This window comes from Peromyscus eremicus, chromosome 4 (assembly GCF_949786415.1).
Source record: "Peromyscus eremicus chromosome 4, PerEre_H2_v1, whole genome shotgun sequence".
In the NCBI taxonomy this organism is placed as follows: domain Eukaryota; kingdom Metazoa; phylum Chordata; class Mammalia; order Rodentia; family Cricetidae; genus Peromyscus; species Peromyscus eremicus.
The window spans coordinates 7,038,923-7,060,956 of record NC_081419.1 but is presented as its reverse complement, the minus strand read 5'-3'; the positions used below and the strand labels follow the sequence as shown (position 1 = coordinate 7,060,956).

The following is a 22,034-nucleotide window of genomic DNA, read 5'->3' as shown; positions in this document are numbered from 1 at the left end:
TATAGCTTGAGTTTAGGCCAGCCACTAATTGTTCTCTGGGCTTTCCTGGAAGGTGGCTGAGCCTGCCATCTGTGAGCTGCTGCTTGTCCACATGTGATAGGGATTAAGGCTGTTTTCCCATGGATCGTGCCTTTAATGGTTTTCAGTTTGAGAAAAGGTTCCCTCTAGGTGGGACTTGCTCTTGGACTCGAAAGGCCTGGGGCTCACAGTAGACGCTTTGCTTCTAGGCTGGGTCCACCAACGGGTGTCAGTAGATGGGGCTGCTTCTGGGGGGGGGGGAGTCTCGGGAGCTTCGCAAATGGAGGCCCAGCTAGCTAACTGAACATTTTCCCCCCAGCTTATCTCTAGTGATGCTGATGGAGCCATCCAAAGAGCAGGAAGATTCCGAGTGGAAAACGGCTCTACGGACGAGGTAAGGACACCCCAGTGTCTGCACTGTCACCAAGCTCTCAGCTGTAGCAGTGGACAACTGAGCCCTAGAAGGGACAAGTAAGAGCTTTTCAGAGCTTTACACAAGAAGACATGAGGGAAATACCATCGTGGGGGCAGAGAAGGTGCTGGTAATTCCAAATATTCTTTAAAAGATCGTCATAAAGTCAGGTAGACACGTGAGGCTGTTCTGCCCACAGCAGACCAAAGGGAGAGCTGCAGCCTCTTTAATGAGTCTATGTTTCTCTAAGGATGGCCTTGAACCTTTGGACCCCCTGCCTCCATCTCCTCGGAGCACTGGGATTACAGGTGTGCATGCACCACCACACCAGTTTATACAGTGCTGGGCATCAAACTCGGTTTCAAGCACTCTGCCTGAGCTATGTCCCCAGTCCCACAGTGTAACTTTCAATACATGTATATCTTATGGAATTATCAAGTCAGGGTGATTAACATATCCAACTGGAGACATTTTATTTTCATAGTTTATTTGCAGTGCTGAGAACAAGCCCCAGGCCTCATATATCCTGGGAAAGTGCTGTAGCACTAAACTGTCCTCATGACCCTGAGCCTTTTAAATTGAAGTCCTCACAGATTAATGCAGGACACTGGGTATGCTCCACAGAGCCATAGTAGAAGCAGGCCTGGCCTGTTCCTTACTGGCGATGCTCTGAGGACTGTGAGTTGCCTCAGTCTGGCAGTCTAGCTCATGAGACCGTTGCTTAGGTGTGGGCCAGCATCAGGGTGTAGTGGAGATGGCTTTAGGCTCAAACAGACCTGCAGTTAAATCTCAGCCCTGCACTAATGTATGACTCAATGCCTCTGGGTCAGTTTTCTGCTGAATAAGGAGGGAGATGGGTCCTGCTCTGCAGCACCTGGTCTTCCCATGAGCAATTTGTGTTTTGTACTTAAGCACAGGATTTTGCATAGTCCACATTGAGTGTCAGCTCATTAACACGTCCCACAGTTGCTAATTGTCAGGAGTTTTGTGACATCTTGATTCTGTCACCTGTCCTATTAGCTCACCCACTGAGAGGCTCTGTGTCTCCTCAAGATGCTGGTCATGCCATCTGTGTGCTCATTCCAAGTGGTAATTAAAATGAGCGTTGCCCCCAGTAGACCACTGGGGCGCTTGCTCCCTCCCTCGCTGCCTCCTGGTACATCAATTAGTTGATGGCAGAACAGAGGGGACAGTCTTCTAGCTTTGTACACGTCTACCTGTGTCAGCATGGGAAGGGCTGTCTACTGTTTGAGGGCATGGGAAGCAGTTCAAGTGTGTGTCATTTGCCTAGCAATTCTTCTGGGGATCTTACAGCAATATCTAAAATAGGGGAGGGCCTAGGGCAACCTGAATTTCTATCACTAGAGACTGACTGTGATTTACAGCCCAGCTGCACACTGGAATGCTCACTTGGAGCTATTAGACAGAACGAAGTTGGATTTGAGACCTGCTCAGTGGATAAGAGCATTTTCTCTGCAAGCATGAGGACCCAAGTTCTAAGTCCAAACACCCGAGTACAAAGCCATGGCTACATGTGCCTATAGCCCCAGTATTAGAGGACAGAGATGGGTAGACCCTGAGAGCTCACTGGTCAGCCAACCTACCTGAAAACAGGTACTTTTGGTTCAGTGAGAGACCCTGTCTCAAAGGAAATAAGGCAGAGAGCAATGGAGGTAGGCACTGGATGTCTCAATCTTGCTTCTACATGTGTGCACACAAGAGTACACACCTGCATACTCACATGCAGCATGTACACACACACATACACACACACACACACACACACACACACCACAAAGTGGAGGTATATACTATCACAGAAGAAGTGTTAAGTACTGGACATAAAAGCCAGTTCCAGGAAGATGGGAAAGATGTTTTCAATAGGCAAGAACATTTCCAAAAGGACAAATAAGAATTTAAAACCATCTGTTTCTGGGGGCTGAAGCAATGCGTGGCAGTGAAGAGGGCTTGCTGCCCTTGCAGGGGACCAAGTTTGGTTTCTAGTACCCACACCAGACAGCTCACAGCAATCTAACTCCAGCTCCAGGGGACCCATCATCTGTGGCCTCTTCAGTCACCTGACTCAAATGCACATCCACACACACCTACACATAATTGAAAATAATAAAAAATAATCTTTAAAAAAAACCCTAGGCTTCTGCAGCCACACATTAGGTGGAGCTCAGAGAATCCTATGGAAGTAGGGGAGGAAGGATTGTAGGAGCCAGGAGGGCCAAGAACACCACAAAAAAACCCACAGAACCAACTCAACTGGGCTCATAGAGGCTCACAGAGACTGAACCAACACCAGGGAGCCTGCATGGGACTGACCTAGGCCCTCTGCATACGTGTTATGGTTGTGTAACGTGGTCTTCTTGTGGACTTCTAACAGTGAGAGCAGAAAGTTGATTCTGGTTATGGTTCCTGAGGGTAAGTGTACATCAAGGCAGGGATGCATGGCAGCAAGCAACAGGCAGAAGCTGAGAACTCACGTCCTCTAATGCAGGCACCAAACAGAGAGGGAACTGCAAGTGGGACCAGGTTATAGGGTCCCAAAGCTTGCCCCCAGAGACAGGCTTCCTCCAGCAAGGCTGCACCATCTAAACCTCCCAAACAATGCCAAGAACTGAGAACCAAGTGTTCAGATACCTGAGCCTGGGGGAGACATTACCCATTCAGTCAACCACCACAGTAATTTAAAAATAGAGAATCTTTAAAAGAAAAGAAGTCCAACCTGCCTTGTCCTGGTGTTATCTCAACAATCTAACCTGTGAGGTGAAGCTAGATAATGCATTCAGTCCTCCGTCCACCCCACTACGGAAAGACTCTGAGGAACCAAAGGCATATATAAAACTCGGGGTCCTTTGTAGCCAATGTATGTGTGGATTTCCTGCCAGAAGCCAAATATTTGGGGACACTCAAGCAGAATCAGGTGTTTTATATGGCTTTTGATTAAATTCTTCTCAAATATTCAGGTCAGATTCAGTGCCCCCATTCATTTCCCACAAGTCCCAGTGGGAGGGGAGAGGAGTGAGGCAAAAAGAAGCTTCCGTGGCTTTGCAGTTGGTGCAGAAGTAATGAGGCTTTCTCGGCGTCAGAACTCACTAGCCAGCATGGGCTTCTGTGGGCATGCATACAGCATAGAACATTTAAGTCGGCAATCCCACAGCAGGTCTTTGAAGCAAACGCATGCCCCAGAGGGCATAGAGTGAGTGTGGTAGTTGCAACATTGACCATCAGTTGTCTGGGAAATGGACTTGTTTGGACATTTCCTCTTCACTTTGTTTTTAATCACATTTATGGAGGGGAAGGGCATGCCACCACACAAGACAACTGATAGCTCTTTCCACCATGTGGGTCCTGGGGATCAACTCAGACCATCAGCCTTGGCAGCAGGCACCTTTACTGGGCCATCTCATCATCTCTTAGCTTTCTTTTTGATGCCAAATCATGTGTTTCTCTTTCATTCCCACCTGAAACCGCTGTTATTTGTCTGTCTCTGAAATCCTCTAATAAAACAGGTCATACTTAAAAATAGGACTTGCTGAAAACTAAGACCGCAGTTAGGCACCACCACAGCACCTCAGAACATCTGAACAGAAGAGGCCTGAGATGCCTGGACCTTGGCCAGAGGTATGGAACAGTGAGAACAGTGCCAGCAGGAGCATAGGGTGATGCATCTTCCCTGGAAATCTGTCTGGCTGTCCCCACTAAAACCGAATGCATAAGAGTGTGTGTATCCACCGAGGACAGAGTCCTATTCACAGCGGCTTCAGTTGCACACAGTCTGACATCCGACAACAGGGGAGTGAATAGAGTGGATACATCAGGCTTGGCGTTTGTCCTGTGGGCTATATAGTGATGAAAAAAAAAGAATCATTGCACCAGCAAAAAGATGAATGTCACAGACGACACAGTACTGAAGGATGAAAAGCCTGGCTGGAGTGAATACACACGGAGGGTTTCATTCCTGTGGAGGCCAGCAGCAGGTGAACCCACAGTGAGGAAAGTCAGGGAGGCGGCTGTGCCTGGATCATGGTTGGGGAATGAATGGTGGGGCTGTCTGAAAATACTGTGTCTCTATCTAGGTCACAGTTACAAGGTTGGACATGGAGAGAACTATTTGACTCTGCCCTCCTCTGTACCCTTGCTCTCTGTCAGGGCTACACACACAGAATGCAGAGCTCATTTTCTGGGGTCCTGGGCAGAGGATTTTACTTGGTTCTCCATTTCTTTCATCAATCCCCACATGTACTCTTGTCTCTCCTCATTGTGTGCCTTTAACAGGGGACAGAGGTGTCTGGTTCTGCAAGACTCACAACTTTTGGGTATTGGGGTTCCCCCCTCCATTTCAGTTAAGTATTCAGTGAAGACACGAGTGAAATGGCTTCTCAGTCCTTAAAAAAGACCTCATCATTAACACTTGGCTCACAGTAGAGGTACACAGCATGTCATTGCCCTCAGTCTTTTTTCGCTCTCGACTTCTGGCTGCCTCTCCCTGGATTCTTCTGTTCTGCAGTTGCCATGCTCAGCCCTGGGGTAAGGGACGTGTGTGGACCAAGGCAGGAGCTTCAGAGGTTCTGGCAGTCAAGCTTATAGACCCCTCTCAGAATTTTGTTTCTAAATGCATAAAACGCAGACTGTGATAAGGGAAAACATTTTAAACATAGTTTATAATGCCGTGATCCATAGGATTTTTAATACATTAGAGAGCGAGTCCAGCAGCAGGTTTCATAAGTTCTGTAATGTTGAATCCCTGGTAGAGGCCGTTGCTTCTCAAAGTTCACTGTTAGCAGAATCGCCTGCATGCATGTTCATATGAAGGAGGACCTGGCTTTGGTCCTCAGTACTTCAGGGAGAGAGGGAAGGATGGAGGAGGGGAGAAAGAAAGAGGAGGAGAGGAAGAAACGAGAAAGGAAAGATAAGAAAAATGGGAAAAGATTCAGGCTCCACCTAGCGAGTTCTGGGGAAGCAGCTTGGTAGCAGAGACAGGAGTACACATTTCAGCGCACTGAGACGCACTAAGCTGAGGCTCTACTTGAAAGAAACCTTCTGGTTCTCCACCTGGGTCTTAGAAACTCCAGAAGCCTGACTGTGCTGGGACCACAGTTCCCTCAAAGCTCTCTAGAAGCTTTCTAGGGTCTAGGGCCTTGAGACCATGACACCAACCTCTGTGGAGTCTGAGTGGCTCAGGCCTGCATCCTGGCCTGGGTGCCCCTTTGTTGGGTGGGTTAAGACCTGAGGCTGGCCAGTGTCGTGCCTTTAGCTGTATGGACCTGGTTGCATAATGGAAAGATTTGCGGAGCAGGAGCACTGCCAGGGGTTCATGGTTAAAGACAAGTGACTGTAGCTAATGAATCATGCAGAAATCCTCCAAAGAGCAGAAGCCAATTCACCACTCCTCCTGAGTCACCCCAAAAGGCCGAAACAAAGAGGAAACACCTTGGGGTGATCACAGTTAACCTTTCCAACAAGGAGCACGTGGGCAGCTTAATTACCTTAGTTTATCTTGATGAGCTGAGGACAGCTTTACCTACATAGTGTTCTGGCTGGGTTTGCAGGTTCGTGGAGATGCATCCGACAGCCACAAGATAGAGAGTGCTTTACTGAAAAAGCAAGGAAGGGAGGACACTGCGTGCTTCAAAATGCCACTGTCACAAAAGGCAAAATTCTGAAAACGTTCTGAAGGGAGTCTAAATGAGACACAGCGACAAAATGATCATGTGCTGAAGGGGTTGGGGGAAGCTTTCGTCAGCATTGAGTATGGTGACAAATTCGGAATACAGATGATAATACATTGTATAGATGCTAAATTTACAAAGTCGATAAAGCTGAATTGCTGGTCTGATGGTGTAGCTCAATGACTGAGTGCCTGCCTAGCATACAGAAGGATCAAGGTTCAATCCCCAGCACCAGGAAAAGGCTGTATTCTAGTTAACGTATGAAAAGACCTCTTTCCTGAGAAGTAGACACTGAAGTGTTTAGGGATAAAGAGCTTTCTTACTTGTGCATCTGAGTCTTCAGTGGCACAGGGGAAGTGGCTGTGCTGGATCACGGCTCCGTTGGTGGAGTACTTGCTGTATAAACAGGAGGACCTGAGCGCAGATCCCCAGCACCCATGTAAAAAGCCAGGGGTGGCAACAGGCACCTGTGATCCCAGCACTGGCGTGGAGGTTGGAGGTAGACAGATCTCTGGAACTTACTGTCTGGAAAGCTAGCCGACTAGTGAACTTCAGGTTCAAAGAGACCAGGTCACAAAAAGTTAAGTAGATAGTAACGTCATCAGAGAGAAGCCAGCAGATGCCCTGAGGAACAACCATGGCACATCCATCTTTTAAAAGTCCAGTGGTCTGTTCAGAGAATATACCATGACCTGGTAGGGACCTCCAGAAATCGAAGAACTGTTCAGCATCAGATCTGTTACAATGTAACATTTTCCTCCATTTAATCTCTTCTACAAAGATCTAGCAAAGAAAAATTTTCGAAAGCCTCTTTGTAAATTCAGAATTGAAGAAAACTTCTTCAACATGATAAAGAACTGATCAGAACCATGTAGAAAATTTCCAAGGCATGTCAGAGTCACAACACATGCTCTGTATAGTCTGTTTCCTGTCATGGCAAATGTTATGTCCTTGAAGCTGCATTCTAATGGCTTTAACACAGTCTCAGCCTGGCCATCAGGATGTTCCCTGTAAGGATATTTAATGTCTCATAAAGGTAGGAAAAGAGGGGCGGAGAGATGGCTCAGAGATTTCAGAGCACTTACTGCCCCTGCAGAGGACCCAGGTTTAGTTCCTAGTGCCCACATGGCAGCTCACTTGTAATTCCAGCTCCAGGGGATCTGGTGGCCTCTTCTGACCACCGTGAGCATCTGCAATCTTCCAAACTGCATGACTGGTATGCTCCCGTGAATGTGGATGGGATTGGGGGAGACTGTGTGAGTTGGAGTCTAAAGCAACAGACGTGATGGGGTGGACATCTTTTAAAAGGAGATCTGGGTTTGGGGATTTAGTTCAGTGGTAGAGAGCTTGCCTAGCAAGTGCAAGGCCCTGGGTTCGATCCTCAGCTCCAAAAAAATAAAATAAAAAGTAAAAGGAGATCTGTTAAATTGGCTTACAAGATGTGATCTGAGTAGTCCAGTAAGTCTGTCTCCACACTGGGAAGACTGAGAACCCAGTAGCTGCCTGGTCCACGAGAATGGATGTCTCAGCAATCCTAGTCTGGTGCTGAAAGCCTAGAAGATTCCTGGAGATCGCTGGTCTTCAGGGTTCTGATATCAGCAAAGAATAAGAGCAGCAGTGGCAGCAGCAGCAGAGGTGTTTACAAACAGCCTCTTCCCTCAGACCTCCTTTCTTCAGGCCTCCACCAGAAGGTGCCCCCACATTTAGGGTAGGTCTTCCCACCTCGAATAACGTAATCATGAAACTCTTACAGATGTGCCCAGTGGCTTACTTTAGTTATTTCTAGATCAGTCAAGTTGGCAACCAAGATGAATCATCATGTATACAAAATAGTAATAATGACTGTCAGTTAATAGGATTACTTGTTAGGTTTGTCCATATTTTCCACACCAACTGGGAAGTTGTTAAGATGCATTTAAAAATTCTACAAAGCCACCAACTGGATCAGGCCCTCTGAGTGGGTGAGACAGTTGATTGGCCTGATCTGTTTGGGAGGCATCCAGGCAGTGGGACCGGGTCCTGTGCTCATTGCATGAGTTGGCTGTTTGAAACCTGGGGCCTATGCAGGGTCGCTTGGCTCGGCCTGGGAGGAGGGGACTGGACCTGCCTGGACTGAGTCTACCAGGTTGATCTCAGTCCTCGGGGAAGGCTTTGCCCTGGAGGAGATAGGAATGGGGGCGGGCTGGGGGGAAGGTGAGTGGGGAGAACAAGGGAATCCGTGGCTGATATGTAGAACTGAATTGTATTGCAAAATAAAAATTAAAAAAAAATTCTACAAAGCAAATGACCTTGAGTAAGATGCTTAAGAAGTGTCCTCTGGATGAAATGTGCTAGGAGGTAAGAATTGGTGCCCTGGGGGACAGCAGTTCCATTTATCGGGATGCCACAGACCAGAGGAAAGACTTTACACGCCTGTTAGAACTGAGTCTGCTTATTCCTGCAGCCTGCAGCCTACTAGATGTTTCTGTGATGTGACTTTACACCGACTGTCACCGCTAGTGAGAACATGTGGTTCCGGCTCTTATGTGTATGCTTTTAATGGCGACTTTTTCTTCCTGGATCTTTGGCTTCTGGTTTATTGCTAGCTTCATGTTCGTTTTCTGAATACACCTTTTAACAACACAGCTTTGTTCCGTTACAGAATGCAGCTGCTCTGCCAGGCACTTGGCGAAGAACAGACGTGCACTTAGAAAACCCAGAGTACCACACCCGGTGGTATTTCAAGTACTTCTTAGGACAAGGTAATTATGCCTTCGTGGTGACTGGGGGAGAAATGCCGCTCAAAACTTCGTGATCTCAGACTCCCTGTATGAGTGGACTGAAATAATTGAGGGACAACAGTGTCAGACAGTCCACATTAAGGTCAGTGGTGAGCCTTGTAGGCTAAGAGCTACAACCCAGAGTAAGCTCTGCTTGGGAGGAGTGGTGTGGGGCTGGGTTTTGTTGTTGTTGGGGTTTTATTTGTTTCTTTGGCTTGGGTTTTTTGCAGGGAGGGGGTTGAGGTTTTTTGTTTTGTTTTGTTTTTAGTTTTTTTTACAGGGTTTGCCTGTGTATCCCTGGCCATCCTAGAACTTGCTCTGTAGACCAGGCTGGCCTTGAACTCAGATCTGCCGCCTCTGTGTGTGCCCCTGCCCCATCTTGTTGTTATTTTAACCCCCTGGTAAATGAGGAATTAGCTCATCTCATCTTTGAGAGATAAGAACTTTCAGGATGGAAAAAAGACTTTAACTTAGCAAAGTCAGTACACATCTGCATGAGTTTTCAGCAGTTTGTGACCATGAAGGAGAAAAATGGTTTCCTGAGCAAACCTTGGCCATAAGACTGCGGGCTCAGGCCGGATGGTGTGGCACACCTTTAATCCCAGCACTCGGGAGACAGGCAGGCGGATCTCTGTGAGTTCGAGGCCAGCCTGGTCTACAGAGCGAGTTCCAGGAGAGGCTCCAAAGCTACACAGAGAAACCCTGTCTTGAAAAACAGAACAAGAAAGACTGTGGACTTGCCACACTCACCCACCAGTGACACATATTTAAGCTCCACCTGCTGTCTGGTGGGCAGTGTACATAGTGGGGTACAGTACAAAATGAGGCTCGCCCCCTGACCTCATGGAGCCTGTAGGATGGTTTTGGAGCATGGTTCTGCTCTCATTAGCCTGAGGACTTGGACGTGGCTTCTCTGTCTGTAAAGTGGAGCTATTTCTAGTCCTTCCTAGAGGGCCGAGTAAAGCTTCCAATGAGCTGTGCAAAAACAACACAGAACGCGGGGCCTGACACATGCCAAGAGCTCGGGTGCTCATAGGTTTTAGAGAGAGCACGTGGAAGGACAGAAAGCAGGTGTGTTACTGATGAGAGAGGGGGCTGGGAATAGAGGAAAAATAAAAATGGCAGAGAAATTCAATGAGACATCCATTGTAGAACATGATTCTCAAGCCAGGAAATGAGCGCAGTGTCTTTTTAAAAACCTGTTACAGGGCTCAGAGGGTGAGAACGATTACTCTGCAACGTGATGACCTGAGTTCAAATCCCCAGCCCTATGTAAAATACCTGGGCATGGCTGAGCATTCCTTCAACACAGCACTGGAGAGACAAAGGTGGATCCTGGGAGCTCACTAGCCCGTAGCCTGGCCAAAATGGAGACTATCCAGTTAAGCGAGAGAGCCTGTCTGAAGGCAGTGAAGCTGAGAGCAAAGAGGAAGACAGTATCTTCCCTTGGCTTCCTCAGTGCACAGACAGGCATGCACACCATACACCATGTGTGTGCAACACACACACACACACACACACACACACAACAATGTGCTGCACACAAAAGGAAAGAAAAACTGTTGCAGTATTATTCTAAAAAGTTAAAGTTCAGGTCTGGCCAGGCAAGGTTTGCTTGGGTGGGTGGGGACTATAGAAGCATTTACAAAGAGAGAAATGTACCATTCATCTTCCCCCTGGCTGTGCACAAAATGCCCACAGCATTGGCTTTATAGCAAAAAGGTCTCTGTGAGTTTGAATGCCAGCAGCATCCAAAGAGGTAATGCAAAACCTACCTCAAACTGGTTTAAACAAGAAGGAAATGAATAATAAAGTTTGACATAGTCTAGGTAGCAAGTTGTAGGGAAGGCCCTGTGGGTGGTGTCGTCGGCAGTTCGGTGATATTAGAGGCCTAGGCCCTTTTGCTTGTTCTGCTTCCCTGCCCTTAGTGTGATGGCTTTGCCCACACAAGGCCGCGGTGACTCCAAACATCCTCAACACCATGGTAGCCAGAGGGAGGGGGGCATCTCTGGAGTGAGAAGCCTTTCCAGAAGGCTCTTGGCAGATTTCTTATCCTGTCTCAGTCCACACTGAATACTTAGTTTCTGAGCCAGTTGCTGGCAAAGGGAGGTGGGTGCACAGTCAGTGGTCAGCTCCCCCATGCCGGTCTTAGGACTACTGCGTGTGTGAACGCTGACCACTGCTGGCTGAAGGAAGCTGCTGGGTCCTCACCGACCATCTCTTCTGCAGTCCATCAGAACTACATTGGAAACGATGCGGAGAAGAGCCCCTTCTTCTTGTCTGTGACCCTTTCTGACCAGAACAACCAACGTGTCCCTCAGTACCGTGCAATTCTGTGGCGGAAAACAGTGAGTACCTGCCTCGCCCTGTACTCAGGAGTCCCCTGGTCAGCACACGTGCAGGAGGGCCTTGCAGCCCATCACCATCTCAGAGTCCCGTCAGCCCATTGTCGGGTGCCTCCTCTCCTTGTAGATAACTCAGGATGTCGTCGTCGTCATCATTCTGAGCTGGGGCCACCAAGCCTGACACTAACAGTGCTTCTCCTCATCTCTAAGCCACAGTCAGACACAACTACTTCCTAAGTCTTGATCTCTGGGGAACAGCAGTAGGTTTTATAGAGTACATTAGTTCGCTAATCTTATCTATTACTTTTTGGGATTTTTAATGGTAGTGGTATGTTCATTTTTGTTTGGGGGCTGGAGAGGAGGATATAAAAGGTTTTGTTTGTTTGTTTTTGACACAGTCCCATATAGCCCAGGTTATCTTCAAACTCACATTGTAGTTGTGGATGACCTTGAATTTCTGGTCCTCCTGTCTCTAACTCCTAAGTGATGAGATTATGCACCACTATGCCCACTTATGATGTTGTAGGGTTCAAACCCAGGGCTGCATGCATGCTGGGCAAGCACTCTGCCATTTATGATGATCTGGGGATTGAACCCAGGGCTTCATGCATGCTGGGCAAGCACTCTGCCATTTATGATGATCTGAGGTGCAAACCCAGGGCTGCATGCATGCTGGGCAAGCACTCTGCCAACCGAGTTACATCCCAGCCCTAGTTTTGTTCATTTTTATCTATTGTTTTGTTTGTTGAGATAGGATCTCACTTGTATTCATGAACTTGCTATGTAGACCAAGGTGGCCTCAAACTTCACAATCCTCCTGCCTCAGCCACCTGAGTACTGAGCTTATAGGAGTACACCACCACACTCAGCTAACCCTATCTATTTTTTTAAATTACATTTCTTGTAATTTTATGTGTATAAGTGTTTGTCTTCATGTACGTCTGTGTACCGGGTGTGTGCCTGATGCCCAGGGAGGTCAGAAGAGGGCACCAGATTCCCTGGAATTGCAGTTATGGATGATTATAAGCCACCATGTGGGTGCTGGAAACCAAACCTGGGTCCTCTGAAAGAATAATTACTGCTCTGACCTACTGAGCCATCTCTCCCGGCCCTGACCCGAGCTGTTTTTGACAGTTAAAGCTATGAACTAGCCCATCTTTTAGTTAGATTGGAGAACAGATGAGTATTATCTGGCTACAGCCCCTACAATGTCGCCCCTACAATGTCACCCCTACGATGTTGCCCCTACGATGTCGCCCTCTCTCCGACTTGCTCAGCCAGCACCCGCATCCATCCAGCTGTATTGTTTTAGGTTTCATATTTTCCTTATGTGTTTTCATTATGTCTACTTGCAACTCTGATTCATAAATTTGTCTTATGGCAATTCTTATATTTGATTTTTTTATTTTTCATAAATTTTTCTCATTGTTTTCTTTTTTCCTATTATTTTCTAGGAGCATTTGTACACAGACAATATGATACTCTAGTAAAAGCATACACACACACACATATATTCACTCACACACCTACATGCACACATACATGTATAGCAATAGAGTAACTTTAAATGACCTAGAAGGAGGGGCTGAGGATAAGGCTTTGTTGATAGGCTGCATGCCCAGCATGCATGAACTCCTGTGTTCAGTTGCACATGCCTGTAATCCCAGCACTTGGGAATCAGAGGCAGGAGAACCAGGAGTTAAAAGCCACCTTCACTTACATAATAAGCTTGAGGTCATTTTGGGATATGAGACTCTATCTTACAAAGAAAAAGTTTCTAGGAACCACTACTATTTAACAAACTATGATTAGGTACTTCTAAAATAGTAAAGAATAAAACCTAACATTTATTGTGCATTTACTATATGATAGATCAGTAGTTCTCACCCTTCCTAATGCTGTGACCCTTTAATACAGCTCCTCGTGTTGTGGTGACCCCCCCAACCATAAAATTATTTGTTGCTACTTCATAACTGTAATTTTGCTACTGTAACTATCTGTGTTTTCCAACCCCTGTGGTCTTAGGTGACCCCTGTGAAAGGGTCATTAGACCCTAGAAGGGCTCGTGACCCACAAGTTGAGAACCACTGTACTAGATCATTTCTTAACTACCCAAATCTTAATACCTGCTCTTGCAATTACGGAAGTTAAATGGCATGGACAAAGTCCCTCCCACTATATGTCAGGCCAAATGTACCCCAGGGCTCAGTGACCAAGGTGTCACTACTGTCCATAATTAATTCTCTGTGGAAGTCTTTGACTCATAGTGTCTTCCCTCGGTGTCCCCACTATGTAGCAGAATGCCTGACACATAGGCACAGCTCCAGAAGTATGAGTAAGCAGATGGCACCGAGCCCGGCTTAATGGCTCTGGACACCACTGCTTCTGTTTAAGTAAACATCTACAGTATTTTCAGAAGTTTGTCTTTTTTGAAGCAGATTTGGGGTAAAGATCTTTTTTGTGTTACTCCTGAACTTATTTCCAGCAGAGGCATGTTCATAACAAGGGACTTTAGTGGGACCAAGGTTTACAGGGACAGGGACTTTCCAAGACTCAAAAGAACTGGAAAGACCAACACGTCCCCTCCCCCTGCCACCGCCATAACTGGGGCCATCAGCCTGCTACCAGCACAGCTTTACGACAGGCAGAGCCGTGAATGGTCTAGGAGACCCTGGTGTGTATGTGCCCCGTTTCCCAAGTGCCCGCATTGTAGTCCTTGCCCGCTGTTCCCCTGGTGACAAATGACCTTCATCCAGAGCCCCTTATCTCCTGCACCAGGCAGGGGATTTTCTGGTTTCTGTTTCATTAATTTATTTTTGTTTTATGTTTGCTCATTACAACATTCTAGACCCTTCTGCTTTCAATGTCCTTTTTGGGAAAATAATTGGACTTGCCCTCCTCTGCTCCTCCTCTCCTTCCTCCCACCTCTCCTGCCTTTCAGGGATGAACTTATTTAATGTCCTGTCGTCTTCCACCCTGACAGTCACCTGCGTCCTTAGATAGTTGCTGGATATGAGGAAGGGTGGGTAGGCGGGACAAATGCAGGGGAAACCTGGCTTACTTCCACTTCTGAAGCAATTGTCTGTCTTACATACAGACTGTGGTAACGTGGTCAGCACCCTGGAGGGAACAGAGCTAATGAAGGTGCTGAGACCCCTGAAGATGAGGGTCTTCCACATGAGATCCAAAGGAGAAATGCTGTGGGACTGGCAAACCGGAAGGGGAAGCTGGGGAATATTCCAGGCAAAAAGAACAAGACTTAGCAGACAAATAAAGCAGTATTTTGTGGATCCACTCTTGGCCGCTGTTAGAGAAGTGTAGATGTGAAATTGAAGTCCCCAGACCATTGTGAAAGCAGCCCAGGACTGACCATCAGGAATCTTCATCCCACTGAGAATGTCCAAACCTTCCTCTAAAGCCTCTCCTGTAGGTGCTAAACTGTGGGTCAACAGCAGGGCAAGTGTTTGCTCCTAGCTACAAATGGAAATATTGAAGAGGGTGAGAAAAATAAAACCAGTACTGAATTCCCGTAACTGCAATCTGGCACTGGAGGTTGTGGGAAGTTCAGCTATCAGGCTCCCCCCAGCCCCCTGCACACAAGCCCTGCTGTCTAAAAGCAGAACAGCAACGTATAACTACTCAAGCAGTTCTTCCTGGGCATCTCTCTTGGCTTTTGAGGGGCTGGGGCTGGAACGAGGTAAAGCACGTGCTAAGCAGGCAAGCACTCCATCCTAGTGCTAGGTGTTGTCTGAACATACGAGGAAGATTTTTATATAGAAACGATTCCACTGCACTATAGAAATTCCATCCAGATAATACAGCTGGTACAAAGAGGAGGCTCAAAGTCTGTCTGCTCAGAGAAATTATCGTAGCACCCTGTGGGAGTCCCTACAAGTGCATGTTGGCAGGTGTACCCACACATCTAGCCTGTACTTCTGAATCTGCACAGTGCTCACCTCTGGTTGCCTGATATGTGCAAACACAGGCCTCCACTTAGGGCATTTCCTGTTTCTGCCAGAAAACACAGAGTGGTTTCATTTGAGTATTAACTCTAGATATCTGAAAACAGGAGATGGGAAGGGGGAGCTTTGCCAGGTTATAGTGAAGAAAACCGTGTCCAGAGCCCACAAGCCCTGGGGCTCCTGTCCACACATAGTTACTCATGAAGGTGCCATGGTCACCTGCCACAGGCTGGCCTGGGCGTGTCCTTAGAGCTGCCTTTGGTGTGGTTTTTTTTTTTTTTTTTTTTTTTTTTTGGTTTTTCGAGACAGGGTTTCTCTGTGTAGCTTTGTACCTTTCCTGGAACTCACTCTGTAGCCCAGGCTGGCCTTGAACTCACAGAGATCCGCCTGTCTCTGCCTCCCGAGTGCTGGGATTAAAGGCGTGCGCCACCACCGCCCGGCCTTTGGTGTGTTTTTGAGCAGAGGTGGTAGGAGGAGGCTAAGCAGAGGCACAGGTCTGAGGCTGCCTTGAGCAGGTTAGCTTCCTATATAGGTGAACGTACGCTGGGGCCAGTGTGCAACAAAGCCACAGGAAGAGCTCGCTCCCGGTGGTGTGACCTGGGAAGTCTGGAAAGTGAGCTACCATCTCCTCCCTGTGTTTGACAGTGTTTCCAATCTCTGTACCAAAAAAGGCAGGTTAATCCAGTAGAGGACCCATAAAGAGAGTCTTGTGTGGGAATAATCTCTCATGACCAGTGGTGGAGATGAGAGTCAGGTCTCTTGTACATTGGTTCAATGTTTTCCTTACTGACAGAGATCACAGGCTTGAAAAGACAGAGGAACTCTACCCCAGGCCCTTATTCTCGGCTTGCACAGGGAGGTTGGTAAAAGTGTCCCCACAACACACCAAGTATTTACTTCTTTGCTCACTTCCTGCAGAAACACCCCAGCCCTTCCCTTGTGATGACAGTTCTGTGATTTGCCAAAGTTACAAAGCCTTTAGGTGGGTACTGTTGGATGATCTCATCTGCTTGCCATGCCCAGTTGGTCCTGTGTAGTGGAGAGGAGAGACAGGACAGGAGCACCTCTGCTCTGGGTGTGCTGGACACAGGACTACCGAGGTGGCTGCCTGTTCCTGTTCTGTAGATAGGAATTTATCCACCCTTCCTGTGAGTCAGTCACAATAGGTACTCACTTTAAAGCAAGTAAATGACTTTGAATAAGTCAGCACAGTAAACACACATTATTAAGACCTTGCTGGAAGACAGGGGTGATTTCTAGTTAAAAGGTCTTTGACCGGGTGACATGGTACTTGAGTCTCATTGAACAAACGGAGACTCTTCTTCCTTATAATCTTTGAACCATATCTGACTTTTAGCTCAGAACTGGTTTGGACGTGTGGTTTTCAGGGTTCCAGGAGGCTGAGGTGATGGCAGACTTGAACAGACGGAAGGCTTGTGTTGAGTCACAGCTCTGGAGCTCGGGTGCCCACTGCTTTGGGACCTGTGGTGAGGGGCTCTTCACAACGGGATCCGTGGAGCTAGAGGAAGCTGCTCACCTCATGGCAGCTGGGAACCACGAGACCAGGGTCCTCCATCCCCATCTGGGAGCACATCACCCCAGGGACCTAAGACTTCCCACTAGGTCCAGCTCTTAAAGCTTCTGGCACCTTCTAAATAGTGCCACAGACTGGTAATATGGCCTTCAGCACATGGGCTGTTGGGGGTCCTGTATCCAAATTGTAGCAGATGCTCAGCTGGCCACCATGATACCAAGACACTGAGGCCTGATGTGTTGAGTCCTGCTCAGAACCAGAAGTGTGAATGAGAGGGAGGGTGCTGTCAGCCAGAGCAGAGTAAGAAAGAGCAGGCGTGGTTTCACTGCAGAGACCAGGTGGGGCTCTTCAGAGGTGAAGGGCACCAGACTCCTCCCTGATTGGTGCTTTGCTTCTTCCAGGGCACGCAAAAACTATGCCTTCCCTACAGTCCCACAAAAACGCTGTCTGTGAAGTCCATCTTAAGGTGAGTACTCATGGACAGAGGCCCACACAAGCTGGTGGCCTGGATGGAGTGCATATTCCTGGGATCCCTGTGCTTTCGCTTTCCTTGATTGGCACGCCGGGCACTTTGTCTCGCCAGGCATTCCCTCCTCGAGTCTGCAAGGCAGCCTCAGAGGGCAGGACTGTCACTGCCCCCACTTTACAGATGAGTAAATGGAGGTTCAGAGCAGGAAAGCCAGGGTTTCACGGCCGCACCATCCAGTCGTGGCTCCTAAGCATGCCTCCTGCTCTGCATTTCTTTGCCTGTGCTTGGTTTTTGGGGGGTTTTTTGTTTTGTTTTGTTTTTTTCTTGTGTTCACTTGGATACTTTGGGTTTAGAAAGAAAATCAAGAAATCTTTTTCATTTTATTTTTATACTTTGAAATAGAAACCCAGATGTCAGCAAAGGCTCCCTGGGGGATGTGCTTTATTCACTGAACAGCGAGTGAAAAGATTGGAACATCTGGCTCCCGCCGCTGGTTCCCATCTCCCTCTCATCTCTCTCCCAGGCCTGGGGAAAGCTGCCACTCAGATGGAGCCTGTCACTCTGTCCCCAGCTAAGATATGACATCCTAATGGCAGTGGCTCTTTGTCAGACACAGACACTGTGCGGAATACTTTCCAGCATTTTCTTGGTGACTCTTCAGCTCAGCTGCACCAAGTCCTCCTGCTGCCTCAGTTCCCTACGAGGACTCAGGGCCTCAGAGAGCAGGAGAGCCCCTGCAGAGCTGGTAAACTGCAAGATTTAAACTAGACATCTACAGCTCTGGGGCTAAAGAGTATCATAAACATATACGAAGTTGTCGATAACAGCCAGTAAATAAGTCAACAGCAATCTGGGAGAATAGCGAGGATGCCTGACGCTGATATCCCTGATGCCTGCCGCTCTCACTGCGTGAGTGTCCTGAAAGGACAGTTACCCATGGCAATTGATGAAGTTCATGGACTCCCGATTTGTTCCCTCACTTGCTGATCTGCATTTCCAGTGTGTCAGTCCTCTCAGAGAATCCCCCGTGATTTTTCTAGACAACATTGTCTGTCTTCTCCAGAGAACTGCACCTTACTCCTGTTGCTTCAGGCCCTACTCACTGGCTCGCTCTGTCTGCTCTGTTCCAGTGCCATGAACCTGGACAAGTTTGAGAAAGGCCCCAGGGAAATCTTCCATCCCGAGATACAGAAGGTACAGGAAGCTGTGGGGCTTCATAACAACCCATGGACTCAGTCTCACCTCACCAGGACGGTAGGGCGGGCTGGTCTGGTCAGAGAGAAGTGTGGTGTCAGGATCAGGGTCAGGTTCGTGTGTGTGTGTGTGTGTGTGTGTGTGTGTGTGTGTGTGTGTGTGTACCTTCATCATGCAGCTATAATCAAATTAGCTCTGAAAATTTAGAACTGTAGCCATCCTCACTAGGATGCCAGTAAACAGAGCAAAGCTGAGCTTCAAGGAGGTGGGTGGTGCCAGAGCTGGTGACAAGGAAGAAGCTGGCAAGGCAGCTGGAGTGGCGGCCAGGAGGTGACGGGCCTGTCAGCAGAGCGAGCAGGGGAAATAACACAAGTGAGATGTGAGGACTGACAGAGCATAGTTATTTTCTGTATCCCTTTAAGGTAAGCTTTCAAACTGAGGTCATTGCCTTTCAACTTAGCTCAACCCAGACGTACAGAGTAGAATGTCCTCATGCCTTTGCTTTCGTTTAATTTATAAAATACCATTTGTTTGACCACCGGGACCAGCATGGTAGGAGGGAAGTGACTTCTGCAAGCTGTCCTCTGATTTCCACGTGTGTGCCAAAGCACTGCGTGCACCTGTACCCACAGACATGTACTAAATAAATAAGTGAACAATAAAATAATATTTGCACCCTGCTAGAATAAACTCGGGCAAAATTTAGTGTGTTAGGTTAAACTAAGCAAATTCAAGCCATGCTATGCTTAAAGTGACTATGGCAACCTTAAAACAAATTAGAATTATAAATATATCAATGCCAGGCGGTGGTGGCACACACCTTTAATCCCAGCACTCAGGAGGCAGAGCCAGGCGAATCTTTATCAGTTCAAGGCCACCCTGGTCTACAGAATGAGTTTCAAGATAGGCTCCAAAGCTACACAGAGAAACCATGTCTCGAAAAACATAGATAGATAGATAGATAGATAGATAGATAGATAGATAGATAGATAGATAGATAGATAGATGAATGAAAATATCAGTAACAATGTGTCTTTACTTCATTATACAACATAGATTTTTTTTCAAAGGCAGGGTCTCACCGTAAGGTCCAGGCTACCCTAGAACTCACTTTATAAACCAGGCTGACCTCAAGCTCATGTCCCTCCTGCCTTAGCCCCTTCAGTACTGAGAGTGTGAGCATCCTCCACATCAGGCTGTGAGAACAGTCTTAATCCTTTCCTTCTTGGTGACTGAGAGCGATCACCACTGCTAGCCCCACTCTTAAGACCCCACCCCACAGTCCTGGAGGAGCAGCACTGTGGTGGCCTGTCTCTCAGCTGCTGTGCTAGCTCACCCCAGCTGCCTTCCCCCCCACAGAGTAACAGATGACCAGACAAGAGTCAGCAGCACCCTGCCTGTTGAGGTCCCCATTCTGTGCCTGATTCTATGGAAAAGCTGTTTCATGCTCTCCTATAATTGTGTTTTGGTTTAACCCCTTAACAAGGAACGCTCATGAGCTTCCTTAGGCCTGGGTATGAGGCCCAGTCCCCAAAGTCACGCCATCAGAGCTGCCCCCCAGCTTCTGCACACTACTGTTAGGAGCCCTTGACAGTCTCGGGATCCACACAGCGAATAGACGCTGAACCAACCTAATTATGAGAAGGAAGATGGCTAGTCCTATTAAAATGCTGTCCCTCTGCTTCTGCTTGCTAGGATGCAGTGACATTTTTCTTGACCAGATTCCTCCCAGAAGCAGTGTGTGTGATTAAGTTGGCTTTAAGTTAGTGAGAAAGTGGGATCTCTGTGTTATCTTCCTGCCTTTTTCTGCCACTTTGTGTTCTAGAGAGCTGTAGATGACTTCCTGGTGACCAGGGATTGTATAAAAATCTGTAGAACTAAATCTGAATGTTTAAAGCATTAAAGGGTTTTTAAAGTATATGTAAAATTCTGCACTCTTAAATCTAATTTTTGTTTGTTTTCTTTTGTTTTTGTTTTTGTTTTTGTTTTGAGACAGGATTTCTTTGTGTAGCCCTGGCTGTCCTAGAACTAGCTCTGTAGATCAGGCTGGCCTCCAACTCACAGAAATCCACCTCTCTCTGCCTCCTGAGTGCTGGGATTAAAAGTGTGCACCACCTCTGCCCTGGCTAATATTTGTTTTTTTAAACTTAATATTAGCTACAAACTAATGATAAAAATCAAAATTCCATTAAAAAATAGCAGGACTAGCACAAGTTTGAAGATTGATCCCAGCATCCATGATCCTAGCACTCCAACAGCAAGAAGAAAGGCAGAGATGGGAAATTCCTCAAAAGCTGTAGGCTAGCTAGCCTGCTGCACACAGTGGACAACAGTCAGACACCCAGTCCCAGATAATGTGGAAGGCGAGGACCAACACCCTAGGTTGTCTTCTGACATCCACACATGACCTGTGGCGTACACATGCCTCCCTGCACACATACATACATGCACAAACATGTACACACAGGCGCAAAGGAAAAACGTCACTAGAACTTAAGAAACACCATTACTACACAAAATTAGACTTTCCAGGCTAAAATTACAAACCGAGAAGCAACAAAAAGAGACCTAGTTGGTGCTCACAAATCTGGAAGTGAGTTTTTAAAACTTGAATGCTGTCAGGTAGACATTGGTAGACCACGATTCCTGGCAGGAACACCCACCTCTAAAATGATGTAATCCAAAACAAAGATGATACAAAGGGGATGTGACCTGGCAGCCTGTGGCTGAATGTTGAGGCCCTGGGGACTCTTGGTGCAAGGCTGCTCCCACAGCCTGGCCACAGAGGAAAGCCCTCTCCCCAGGCCAGGGGCCGGTAACGAATGCCCCAGTTCTGATATTTGCTGGACTAAAGGTAGTTGGGAAGCTCCCCGTTGTTTTATTCACCATATACTTGCAGGTGTCAGGAGAACCAGGCCACATGACCTTAACCCAGGCTCTGCTGAATCTCCAATGCCTTACCTGTAATTCTGGAATACAGAATACAGGCTGCATGGCAGAGTGGTTGAGACCAAAGGAAATTATGTAAAAGAGGATTTTGCAATGAAGTGTGTAATGACATGCGAATATGAAGTATGTCCCAAAGTATAAGACACATAGTTTTATTTTTTCCAGGATTCAAAAACAATGATGAAGTACTTCTGAACAAAAGAGCCCTTGTTACAGAAATGTAGGATTTTGTGTGCCTCACTTTAGGAATTGTCAGCTCCCGGCTGTAGGGAGGATGAGGGTTGCTCAGCCTCTTCCACCTCTATTCTGGCCTTCCTCTTCATTCTCACTGGCAGCCATGGCTTCCCTGGACCCACCTCCACTCACCCAGTGACCTCTACCAGAGCCTTTGGCCTTGGTATCTGCCTGCCAACTTCCTCAGAAGTTCATTCTGAGGAGGGAAGGTGGTCTGAGGCTGTTTGCCAGGCATCCCCCACACTCATTCTGTCTCTCTCCAAAGTGACCCACACGGGGCAAGATAGTAGTGGATGAGGAACAGACCCAGACAGGTCAAGTAATCTGTGCACAGACACAGTTGCGGGCAGCAGAGCAAGGACTCACAGCCAGGACTCTTTAGAGTCCCCAGTGCCCCCTGCTGATCTCAGGAGAGGGGCTCTTCAGGGCAGCTGACTTAGTGTAATGCAAGTAATGAGACGCACTGGACCAGTGTCT

General features: G+C 47.5%; 1 protein-coding gene across 1 annotated transcript in view; it reads left to right on the top strand.

The window, feature by feature from the left end:
- The window catches only part of Garnl3 (GTPase activating Rap/RanGAP domain like 3), a 67,750-nt gene extending 47,541 nt beyond the window's left edge, over positions 1–20,209 (top strand). Inside the window, exons 3-8 of the mRNA XM_059262205.1 lie at positions 338–412; positions 8,753–8,852; positions 11,100–11,218; positions 17,113–17,177; positions 18,311–18,493; positions 20,200–20,209. Coding sequence (XP_059118188.1) covers positions 338–412; positions 8,753–8,852; positions 11,100–11,218; positions 17,113–17,177; positions 18,311–18,493; positions 20,200–20,209 — 552 coding nt within the window. The remainder of the gene's footprint in view (positions 1–337; positions 413–8,752; positions 8,853–11,099; positions 11,219–17,112; positions 17,178–18,310; positions 18,494–20,199) is intronic.
- The last annotated feature ends 1,825 nt before the right edge of the window (positions 20,210–22,034 follow it).